At 61.4% G+C, this 12028-nt stretch overlaps 2 protein-coding genes across 3 annotated transcripts in view; one reads left to right on the forward strand and one right to left on the reverse strand.

Moving 5' to 3' along the window:
• Positions 1 to 12028, forward strand: part of SLC5A10 (solute carrier family 5 member 10) — a 58352-nt gene that overhangs the window by 15828 nt on the left and 30496 nt on the right. The window contains exon 9 of the mRNA XM_040453050.1: positions 1238 to 1373. Coding sequence (XP_040308984.1) covers positions 1238 to 1373 — 136 coding nt within the window. The remainder of the gene's footprint in view (positions 1 to 1237; positions 1374 to 12028) is intronic.
• Positions 1 to 12028, reverse strand: part of FAM83G (family with sequence similarity 83 member G) — a 28376-nt gene that overhangs the window by 2318 nt on the left and 14030 nt on the right. For both annotated transcript variants that reach the window (XM_040453048.1, XM_040453049.1), the window contains exons 3-5: positions 11318 to 11485; positions 3985 to 4109; positions 1983 to 3240 (exon numbers count right to left, since the gene is read on the reverse strand). In XM_040453048.1, coding sequence (XP_040308982.1) covers positions 1983 to 3240; positions 3985 to 4109; positions 11318 to 11485 — 1551 coding nt within the window. The remainder of the gene's footprint in view (positions 1 to 1982; positions 3241 to 3984; positions 4110 to 11317; positions 11486 to 12028) is intronic.

Raw genomic sequence — 12028 nt, forward strand, 5'->3', positions numbered from 1 at the left:
GGCCCAGCCTGGGCTGAGAGGTCGCGGGGACGCAGCAGCCCGCTGACACTGCAGGGAAGGGCCCGGCCCTGCCGCTCGCCTCGGCCTCTCCAGCTGCAGAATGGGGTGACAGCAGCTGCCCCCCACCCCCGCCTCCCAGGGCTGCCCGCCACGAGCACAGAGGAGCGCAGCCCTGGGCTCTTGCACCCACAGGACATCAGAGAATTGCGTCGAACCCCCTCATCGTCCAGACAGGGAAACTGAGGCCCCAAGTGAGGCCACGACTTGTCCCAAGTCAGAGGCAGCCGGTGCCAAAGCAGGATTGAGGTCAGCTTGTACTTCAACCTCAGGGTTGCCCCTCCAGACCCTGTAACGAATGCTCTATCACGTCTCAGAGGAAAATGAATGCTGGGAGCTCTCCGTTCAACCAGCATGTCTGGAAAATAGGTTAAAATCACACATTCTTACTTCTGAACTGCAGCTGGTGACTTAAACTGCAGAGCACCAAATGAAAAATACTTCGATTTAGAAGGTGTAGCTCGTACAACTCTGTGAACAAACACACTAAAACTGTGTTATTAGTTTTGTACAGTTTATGTGGCTGAACTCTATGTGAATTATACTTCCGTAAAGCTGTTTATTTATTTATTATTACTTTTTTAATGTTTATTTATTTTTGAGACAGAGCACGAACAGGGGAGAGTCAGAGAGAGGGAGACACAGAATCTGAAACAGGCTCCAGGCTCTGAGCTGTCAGCACAGAGCCTGACGCGGGGCTCGGACTCACGGACCGCGAGATCATGGCCTGAGCCAAAGTTGGACGCTTAACCAACTGAGCCACTCAGTAAAGCAAAGCTGTGGAAGGAAGGAAGGAAGGAAGGAAGGAAGGAAGGAAGGAAGGAAGGAAGGAAGGAAGGGAGGGAGGGAGGGAGGGAGGGAGGGAGGGAGGAAAGAAAGAAAAAGAAAGAAAGACAGGGAAAGAAAGAAAGAAACTCAAAATGTCAGAGCTGGGAGGGATCTCAGATGCCATCGGTTCCAATTATCTGTCCCTCCTCCCATGCTGCAGATCTGCAAACTGAGGCCCAGTTAGGATTTGCGTCGGGCTACATGGGGAGCCACGCTCAGGCAGCTTCTAGCACCCCTCTGCAACTTGACCACAAGCTTCCCCAAATCCCTGGATTTAAAGCTCCAGGCCAGTGATACAGAACGGTGGCACCCCCGAGCGGGGCTGAGACTCACCCCCTCCTCGTGCCCCCAGGTCATCGTGCAGCGGTCGCTGTCCGCCCGGGACCTGAACCACGCCAAGGCGGGCTCCATCCTGGCCAGCTACCTCAAGATGCTGCCCATGGGCCTGATCATCATGCCAGGCATGATCAGCCGTGCGCTGTTTCCAGGTAGGACAGACACCGGGGGCTGGGCCGGGGCTGCAGGGGGTCCAGGGTTCTGGGTCCCTGACCTGCAGTGCTCACCGGGAGGAGAGGCAAAGGACGAATGTGAGGTGTTTCCTAGCCTAGGGGAGAGGGGAGGAGAGTGCTCCCCAGGGCCATAATCAAAGGGATTGACACGGAGGTGGCTTGGCATAAGGTCCAGACAAGGACCACTTACTGCCGTGTGACCTCAGGGCTAGAAAGAACCATCTCGGTGCGGTCAGCAAACAAGGGAGGGACCGCTATGGCAGGGCAGAGTTGACTCGCTGTAACACCAGTGTCTGAGATCTCTGGGTATGTTAGGTGCGTTTCCTTTCGGCTCCCAGTGGCTGGCTTAGGTTGACTTTGTGGGGCACTGAGGCTGTGGGTGCCCAGCGTGGGTTGGGGCCAGCCACGCGTGTGGCCCCGGGTGGTTGCCACCTACCCCCTCCCTCTGCTCATCAGTTTCCCCATCTGCACATAGCGTGCAAAGCTGTCTGATCTGGGGATGCGGCACCCCGGCAGGTGACCACACTGGGTGCTTGGGGCTGGGGGAGGGGCTCCCAGGACCCCTCACGTGCGGGGACCCCGACCCACCTGGGTCTCCTTGTCCGTGGAGTGCGGAGCCTGCATCCTCCTTGGAGTACCCGCCTCTTCTCTCTCCCGACCTGGGGCCCATGGCAAGCCACCCAGGGGTCCACCAAAGGTCCCGCGGGTCATGTGGGGGGCACTCAGCTGTCGTCGGGGGGGCTGGGCTGGCCCGTTGGCTACCTGCTCCGAGTGGCGCCTCTGCAGAGGGGCTGAGCGCCCCCTCACCTCAAAGTACTCGTCCGACACAGAAGAGGAGGCCGCCGAGGGCCGCCGGGGGCCAGGGCCAAGGCCAGAGCTGCCTGAGAGGCTGTCCTGGTCACTGAGGGTCACATAGTCATCATCATCTTCCTCCTCTTCCCCATCTAGCCCATTGGGGATCACCGCTCCGTGGCCGTCAGGGTCATCCTGGGTCACAGACACCTGCCGCTGGAGTGGGGCATGGCCTGGGCCCGGTGTCCTGGGCGGCTCATGGTCTGTCCCATTCTGGGGCGTCTCCTCCCCTGGGGCCTCCAGGGCCCAGTCCACACCGTCGCCGCCGTGCTGGGCAAGCAGCTCTGCCACAGGGACTGTCCGGGGCTTGGGCACGGGGGGCTGTGGCTCAGGGTCCCCCTGGGGAAGGCCGTTCTTAGCGCTCTCAGCTGGGACCCTGTCCTCGGGGGCACCGGGCCCGGGGGTGGGGCCACAGTCCTGGCTTTGCCTCCACAGCTGGGTGCCAGCTTGGGAAGTGTCTCGGATCTTGATGCGGTTCATCTGGCTGGGCTGGGGGTTCCAGATGTTGGGGTCAATGATATTGATGTAGCCCAGGATGTCACTGCCGGGCTCCGGGTCCGGCTCCACCCACGTGGGCAGGTACTCGAACATGTTGGCCCGCTCCAGGTTGAGCAGCCCAGGGTGGATAGGCGGGGGCGCCTCGGCGAGGTCTCCCGGCCGCTCGGCCAGCGCCGCGCCCCGCAGCCCCGGGGGCTTCTTCCCCTCCTGCTTCTCAGAGGAGGTCTTGGCGATCTCGTCGGCACTCTTGGCCTTGACCAGCGCGTACTTGGGGTTGACGAGCTTCTTGGCTACCGTGCCCGAGGGCACCAGTGGTACCACGGAGGGCAGCACGATGGGCTCCGGCTCCGGCTCCTTCTCCATGGGGATGCCCTTGAGGCTGACACCGTGGGACATGAGGTACAGCTCCTGGAACTGCCGGTCAAACATCTCCACCACCTGGCCAGACAGCACGGAGATCACGTTGCGGTCTGTCCTCGCGGCCGACCACGTGAAGCTGCAACACAGGGGGAGGGGGCAGCCCGGTCAGGCACGTGGGGGCCTGCCCCCCTCCCTCCAGCCTGGGCCCCCCCCCCCCACCGTGCACCCACAGGCCGGTGTTCATCAGACTGTGGCCACGGGGCCCTGGATGGAACCAAGAAGTGAGCAGGGGCAGGGAATGGCACAAGCCTCGGGGTCAGACCTGAGTCTGGGACAAGTCGCTTACACCGAGGCCGCTCCCGCCTGTGTAAAACAGCACAGCGTGGGGCTCCTCTTGGGGGTTAGGGCCCCCCGGGAGGCCGCTCACAGAATGCCCGGAACATCCCTGCTGTCGTCCCGTGCACATGGCAGGTGCTATCACCCGTGACTTTGCTGCCAAGCCCAGCGTGGCTGTGGGCAGCCCCCGCCCTGTGCCCCCTGCTCGGTGGGGCTTGCAGAGCTGGGCCACAGCCATCCTCATCCTGGCCCATCCTCGAAGGCGGCTCTAGGAGTGACCGCCCTGTGCGCCTGGCCCACACCCATCTCTAGGCTGGTGACACCTTAGGCTGGAACAACAGTCTTAAAGACAAAAGCCCTCCCCAGCCCGTTTCCGGAGACAGGCGGGCGGCGTGAGGGCGTGCCCCGGCCCCGCTCACACCTCAGCAGTTTTGGGACCAGTGAACCGGAATAACCAGGGTGTCATAAGGCAGGATTAAGGGCAGAAACCATCTGGGAACCGGAGCCACCTCTGTCCCCAGCCCCCAGAAAGCTGGAGAGTCACCTGTAGGAGCCGCAGATGGCCCGGTCTCCATCCACGAACATGAACTTCTGGGCCAGGGCACCCTTGAACTTGGTGGCCGACCGTGTGAAGAACTCTGTTCCCCCGCTGCTCCGCACCCTGAGATTCTGTGTTGGGGGGACAGGAGGCAGAATTACATGTGATCGGAGCACTGACCGCACTGGCGGGGTGTGCGGGGGAGAGGGGCTCAGATGGGGAAGGTGGAGCAGTGAGGCCTGGAGAAAGGGGGTGCTGCACGTGGGGACCACAGGGTCTAGACCAAGGTGGCGAGTGCAGCGATATGAAGGTAGAAAGTGGGGGGGGGGGTGACAGTGACAAAGGGCATGGGGCAGGGTGGTCTGGGTGTGACCCGAAGGCTGTCCACAGGGCAGCCCTGGGCAGGAGAAGACCTGCGTGGCCAGGCCAGCTTGGGAAAAGCCGGTGCAGGTGGCGGGAGGCTACTGCAGGGTCTTGAGCAGGAGGGGCGTGCAGACACAATTTAGAAAAGTCCCCTGGCGGCTGTGCAGCTGGGGATGGGGGGGCGGGGGGGCTGCTCTCGGAGAACCTGGGGATTGCACTCGGGCGAGTCTGTGGCCTTCCCAGGGTGAGTGAACGGCCCTGTGGCTCCAAGCAAGCTAGAAGGGCCCCGAGAGACCACGGGAAGGGAAGGGAAGACCCAGAGGGAGCAGACCCGGGGCCACCACTGCCTCCCGTCAGAGCGAGGTCGCTCCTGCCTTTCTCTGGACTCTCTGACCAGCTGAGGCCTCCTTGGTGCGCAGTCTGTGGGGCCCTGTGGCACTCTCTTTCCACCAGGAGAGTTGGGGCACAGCAGACCCCAGGAAGGGCAAAGCGAGTGCGGCTGAGGCCCAGGAGTGGAGGGGACAGTTGAGGGGACCCCAAAGTAGAGCCTCAGGATGGGAAGGACACTTGTGCTCATCTGGTGCAGGTAATTCCCCAGAGTGTGTTAGAAACCCAGGCTCCCGGGTGCCCCCAGAGATGTGCCTCCGGAGGACCGGGGTCAGGCTGGGAATTTCATTGTTTTATCTATTTATTTTGAGAGACAGAGAGAGAGAGCACAAGTGGGGACGGGGCAGAGAGAGACAGGGAGAGAGAGAATCCCAAGTGGGCTCTGTACCACCAGTGCAGAGCTCGACGCAGGGCTCAAACTCATGAACCTCGAGATCACGCCCTGAGCCGAAGTCGGATGCTTCACCGACTGAGCCACCCAGGCACCCCGGGAATTTCATTTTTAACACAAGCCCCAGTGAATCTGACACCTGTCCGGGGCCCTTGACAGCATCCTGACCAGTCTGCCTACGGGTTGCTGTGACAGGAGTCACTCCCTCCAGGGGGCATCATACCTCTGTGGCTTCCCCGTCACCCTTGCCCACTCACTGGCCCCCGCTTACTAACTGCCCACTCGTACACTCATTCCTCAACCCTGCCAAGCCCCCAGCCACACACACAGAAGGGACTGTGACCAGGACGCCCCGCTGGAGGGGAGGGAGGAGGCAGATGAGTTAGAGCCCCCAGTGTGGGGGGCCAGCGGAAAGCCTGCCATCGAAAGAGGGCGAGAGGATGAGTGGAGCAGGCAGGAAGAGGGTGCAGCATTCCAGACGTGGGAACACAAAGGCCTGGTAACAAAAGCAGCCTAAGACCCGAGAGGACATCGCGGGAGGAGGGTGGGTGATGGAGCCTGTAGAACAGGCTCAGCCAGATGCCCATGCAAGACCCCACACCTGCTTAAGGGCCTGGCTCAGCCCTGTGGGCAGTAGGGAGCCATGGAAGGATTCAGAGCAGGAGTGACCGGGTTGGAGCTGCCCCTCAAGAACAGTTCTGGCACCCAACGGTGGGGTAGGGTGGGGAGGGCGCATGAAGCAGTGAATGAGAAACAGGAAGTGGAGGACAGGGAGGGACGGCCTGAGTCAGGGCAGGGGCAGTGGAGAGAAGGGAGCGGGAGCCTGCCCTCCGCTCGGGCCCCCGGCCCAAGGGCGCTCCTGTGTCTGTTCTCTCTGTGATAGGTCTCAGACCCCTCTCCGCTGGGCAGCCCGAGGGCAGTACCCGGAGCTTATGGGGCGGGCATGGATGTCCACCTGGCTATGGGCTGAATAATCGCTGGGTGTTGGGCCCAGCCCAGTAGGCAGATAAGCCTTTACTCCCAGGGCCGGCTCCCCTGCCCCCCAGGCTGCCTGTCTGTACACAGCCAGCTCAGCAGGAAGCTGGCCATGACCCAGGACAATTAGTGCTCGTGACTTTGTACCCAACACGGAGCATGCTCAGGGACCAGAAGTTGTAACAAAGATCCTGGAGGCGCTTCGAGGCCTTTTCCAGTCACCTGCGCCCGACCACAGCCTGGTTCTGTGGCTTCTGTGGGCTCCCGGCCCAGAGCTCTGCATGCTGGGGCCACAGGCCTCTCCTCAGCCCGGAAGAACAGCCCCAATTCCCCCCTCACCGGTGTCTGCCCCCGCCCACCTCAAAGCGTGGCCCTGTGAAGGACCCAGGAGGTCACCACCTACATCTCAGAGTGACTCAGCTCCGGGAGAGAGGCAGCCTTGGCTGTGCCAGATTTGCTGTGGGACTCTAAGTGGGTCTCTGGCCCTCTCTGGGCCTTAGTTTCCCTGTCTGCATGCTGCATGGATGGCCTCGACTCTAAGGCCCATCCAATCCTGGAGCTGTTTGTTCCCGGGTGGGTCCCGCCCCATGGGGCCTGGCCCAGATGAGGTAACGTCTCAGGAGTCAGGGCTCGGGTGAGCGCAGGGAGAGGATCCCACAAAGCTGCATTGTCTCCGAGCCCCGGGGCACCCCAGCAGAGCACAGAGCAGGCAGGGTGGAGGGCACCCAGGCTGGCTCAAGAGGAGTGGCCGGGGCAAGCCCGTGGACCCTCTGGAACCTCAACTTGCTCGTGTGTCAAAGGGGCAGTGATGGGTCCCCGAGCGGACATCGGGGGGACGGCTGGGCAGTGTTTCATCCGCTCCAAGAGCAGCTCTTGCCCCAGCCACGTATGGGGCACGGTGTGGGGGACACTAGGCTGGGGCAAACCTGTAGTGCCCTGCCTGTATCCCCCACGGGGCCTCTTAAGCTCACAAAGATGCCACTTGACCCTGTACTGAGCTGGCCGTGGCCCACATGTGGGACAGTGGTAGGCAAAGGGGACCAGCCCAGTACCCCCCCCCCCCCCCCGGAGCTCTGGTCAAACATGGCTCCAGTCCTGGCACCAAACGGATGCCAGCTGGGCCTCCCTACACCTCAGTTTTCTCACCTGTGAAATGGGCCTACCTGCTCTTATGCTTCAGGGCTGCTGCGAAGACTGAAGGAAGCCACGGTGCACGTGGCTGAGGGCCAGCAAGGTGCCCGGCACTCAGTGGGGGCTCCATAATTTGAGGTGCCAAAGTAGGATGTGACACCACATGCAGTGTGCCCGGGATACGATCCGTTCTGCTCAAGGCGCAAGAGGGGACTGACACAGAGGACCAGAAAATATCTAGAGTGTCATAGGTCAGGCCCAGAGAGGCCAGGACTGTCGGCCGTGTGTGACAGTCAGGTGGGCTCAGGGAGGGGGAGTGACCGACCCATGGTCTCCCAGCAGGTGGAGTCCAGCCCCCAGCTGGACCATAGTGGCTCTCTGCAGGGACCTGCTAACATCTCCTGGGCCCGAGGAGAAGTGGGGAGGCCCAGAGACACATCCTGACCAGGTCTGGCCGGTGACAGTGAGATCGGGCCAACCGTGCAGACTGCAGGGGACAGAGCACCCATGTCCCCATGCTGGGATGAACAGCAAGAAGCTGGGATGAACAGCACCCTCAGGGGTAGGGGATGGGGCAGGGCTGAGCCAGCCCAGCTCCAGGACCCTGATGTCTGAGGGGCCCCTGGCTCTTCCCCTACGGTGGGTTGCTCACTGCTGGTATTCCGGGCTAGGCGATTCCCTGTTGTGGGGACTGTCCTGTGCACGCTTAACAGTGTCCCTGGCTGCTACCCGCCAGGTTCCAATAGTACCCTCCCAGTCACAACCGTTAAAAAAGTCTCCAAACATTGCCAAATATCCCAAGCCAGGCAAACCCCGCTTGGTTGAGAAGCATTGCCCCACACCCCGAGTCCGTTACAGACCCAGGCCAGGATCAGAGACGGCAGGACGGGAGGGGAGGGGCACTAGAAGGGGGCCAAGGCTGGCCTGGCCAGCGTGGAACCCAAGCCACAGGCTGAATCCTGTATCCTCACCAAGTGCCTTCCCACGGCCACGGTGGCTGGAGTTTTCTTGTTCATCAGAAATAGGTCCGGCCTTAGCCCAAGTAGCTGCTGGTTTTTCCAGTTTGGCCGCACAGAGCCGACTAGCTTTTCAGATCAGTCAGGCATCTCACAGCTCTGGTCCTGTCTCAGCTGTGAGGCTGGAGGCCCAGCCTGGCTCCCCCTGCCTCTGGGGCATCCCTCAGCCCTCGGTCTCACCCCAAATGTGACTGGGTCACCTGGCGTGGCTCATTCCCACACGCCCTGCTTGAGAGTCAGGGGCCAGCTGAGCCAGCAGGCTGGGGTGCTTGGGGATGGCCGGGACCCTCACACCCGGGAAGTTGCTGGTGCATGTCTTTGCACTTGACCTCAAAAGCAAGAGAGGGGTTGGCCCACGCAATACACCGGCTGTTTGCAGAATGTGTTGTGTGAGCTCGAGGCTCAGGAGGCAGGAGGCTGGGGTGCAGGGTGGTGGGCTGCCCGGAGGTGAGGGCGTGAGGGCAGTCCCCAGCCAGAACACAGCTTGAAGGGGAAGGGAAAGGGAAAACGAAGCCTAGAAAGATTCATTATCTCTGCCCAAGGTTACAGTGCAGGTGGCAGAGATGGGCGCAGGCCTGGCTCCTGGCGTTGCCCAGACTGGTGCCCGACACCCCCACAGTCACAAGGATGGCCCCACCAGGGTCAGACCTGTATCCTGGGCCTGTAGGAGCTGAGGGCAGGTCGCTGCAGAGCTGGGCAGGGGTGGCGGGCAGCCGAGGGCAGGCCCAGGGATTACCGGCAAAGGAAGTGCTCCTGAGACAGGTCCGGGCCCAGCTGGCCCGCGGGCAGGGAGGTAGGCCGAGCAGGCAGGCCCTCGACAAGGTGACACTCGGCCAGGGCTGGGCGCACAGGAGCCTCTGGCCACCTGCCCAGGCTGTGGAGCGGGCGGGCTCAACAGCAAGAATGAGGAGGTCAGGGTCACACGTTCTTTCCCACGAAGGTACCTGACCCTCCGTGGCGCATCACTCTGCAGAGCCTGCTAACATTCCCCAGAGCAGGGAGGTGGTGAGCAGGGCAGAAGGTGCCAAGGACCCCTGGGGTGAGCTGCCCCTCCCATGCTTCGGGCTATGGCCTCATTTCAAGCTCAAGTGTTGGGGGGTTGGCCTCACACACACCCTCCCCCGCCTGGGGCCTGGGGTTTATAATTTCTTGTTATTGCCAACAGCCGCGTAACTCCCCTTAGCGCACAGAGCGCTTTTACAGCCATTGTCTCCTCTCATTTCATCCTCAAACAACCCTATGAGACATCATTACGGCCACGAGGCACCGGAGGCTCAGACAGGTGGAGCCACGTGTCCAAGGCCCACGCTGGCTTGGCACAGTGAGCCGTGCAGCCTTCTGGGTCACGTTCTCAGCCCAGTCCTGCCTCCCCCCCACCTCCTGGGAGCTCCGAACGCTCCGAGCAGACTTGCATCTGAGCCTCTGCTGCTGAGGAAAGGCACTAGACAGGGGGCTGGGCCTCGGAGCGGCCAATCCTGGGTTCAGATCCCGCCTGGCATGGACAAGCTTCTTCATCCTGCCCCAGGAGCATGCAGGCGCTGAGCAATGGGATGGGCGTCAGGTGCGCACTGGGCACGCGGCAAGGGTGCAGTGGGGATGGGCCCGGAGGTTCTCTGATCTGCTGCCCACAGGGCAGAGGCTTCTGCGGTCACCTTTCAAAAGACGCCTCTTACACGCTCTGGACCTCTCCAGCATGAGCTGTCTGCCCCGGGAGTCGACGCTCGGTGCTAATTACACGGCGGGCAGCGCGGTGGTGGGTGAGCGCGGGGCTTGGGGTCAGCCCGCCGGAGAGACCACATAAAAATGGCCCCACAGCCACAGACTCTCCGCCTGGAGAACTCACAGCCACTTGAAAGGCCTCAGCGGGGATGGGTGGGCACAACTGACAGATACTGACAAATTCCAGCCACAGGAGCCCAGCCCCTCACTGACCAGCCCGGCGTCGTCCCTTCTCCAGGGACTTGGCGCAGATCACAGGCCTGAAGCCCAGGGGATTCTGACCCGTCAGAAGCTGGGGCTCAGCCAGGGAGCTCCGGTGCTGGCCCCCACACCCCGTATGTTTAACTTAACGGGCAGCAAGTTAAACACCTGCACAGGTGCCTCCATTTCCCCATCCGTAAAATGGGAACAACTGCCCTATCCCATCGGGTCATCATGCAGAGTAAATAAAATAGCCACGTGAAGTGTCTAGGATGGGGCCGACCCAAGTGACATACTATGAAAGTGTCAGCTGTTGTCATGCGTACTGATCTGTACTCTCTGGGGAACGTGCTGCCCACAGTAGGTGCCAAATGACAGCTGGGTGGAAGGAGGGCTCCTCCTGCCCGCAAGCGAGGGATCAAGTGCAGGGTATCTGAGCGGAAGAGCCCGGCCCGCTGGCCCATCTGCCTCTCTTTGGGACCAGTGAAATCCTAGGGCCCAGAGACAGGAAGTGATGTGCTCAAGGACACACAGCAAAGCAGTGTGAAGAACCCAGGTTCACCCCGATCCCTCCACCTCTGCTCCATGGTGACCTTCTCTAGAAAACCCTTTCTACTCTGCTCTCCCTCCTCAAGTTTATTTCAGCTCTGCAGCCATCAAGGAAGCCTTGCCTGACCTCAACCCGAGGAAGCTGCCTCTGTCAGAGCCAGATCCACCGGTGGGTGGGTGTGGCACAGAGAAAGATTCTGGCTTAAGCCCCCAAAAATAACTTCCTGGGAGTCAGAGCTCTCCAGATAGGATGTAAGAAGCTGCTGGAGACCAGGTGGTGAGCGCCCTGTCACTGGCAGTGTGCAAGCAAAGACAGGTAACCAGCGTGGCACGGGCTGCTTTGAAATAACATGTGATGTGGCACCTTGCGTGGGTTCCAGTGTCTGATCAACCCTTGATCAACATTTATCTTATCTCTGACTGTTGGGAGTAGTGTCCTGTCCCTCTGGGCATTCAGCCAGAGGTCAGGCGACCACTTGGCAGGAGGCTCTAGGATCACTGAACTCTCTGTGCCAGGCACAGGACTCCATCCCTAGAAGGCAGGTGCTCCAAGTGTTTGTTGACCAACTGAATGACCGCTTGGTCATTCATGACCAGCCAAGCTCACCTTGAGGTGCCCCAGGTGCATGCGGGCCCGCTCACACATGTGCAGGAAGTACTTGACATTGCTCTCGTCCACGATGATGTACACGGCCACCTTCCTCTTGAAGCCGGCCTCCAGCAGGTCCTTGAAGATGTCCACGTCGGTGAACATGTCCATGACCACGGCGATCACCTGCGAGCAGGAAGAGACCAGGGCTGTTGGGCAGCGCGGCGGTGGGGACAGGTGCCTCGGCAGGACACTCAGCCCTCCCACACCCACCACCCTGTCTGGGCGCCCCGCTCGCCCTGCCCCCCACGGCCTCGGGGCTGGGACTGGACTGTCTGGAGCAGCGGCAAATAGAGGAGAAGCACATTCAACGTGCCCGCTGTTTCCGTAACACGAGACTGCAGAGAACAAAGCCTGTGCATCCTGGCCGGTGAGGCAGGTGCAGGGAAGACAGAATGCCTTGGAGTCGGGGTCTGCAGCCTGAGGTTTGGAGCGTGTCAGGGCCAGTCCCCAGAGCAGCCTTCCTTGCGGGTGTCAGGGCTCAGCGCGGGGGCGCCCTGTTTTGGTCCCTTCCTGGGCCGCCATCGCCCTCCGCCTGCCACCCTGGGACGCCGAGATGAACCCGATGTACCAACAGCCAGGAAGGCAGCGTCCGGCACAGCTGTTCTTGAGGTCACCCGTGCAGCTCGGGGCTGCTGCGGACTTTGGCAGGCTTTCTGCTGCCACCTC

This window comes from Herpailurus yagouaroundi, unplaced genomic scaffold (assembly GCF_014898765.1).
Source record: "Herpailurus yagouaroundi ecotype Mexico unplaced genomic scaffold, PumYag 208, whole genome shotgun sequence".
Classification (NCBI taxonomy): Eukaryota; Metazoa; Chordata; class Mammalia; order Carnivora; family Felidae; genus Herpailurus; species Herpailurus yagouaroundi.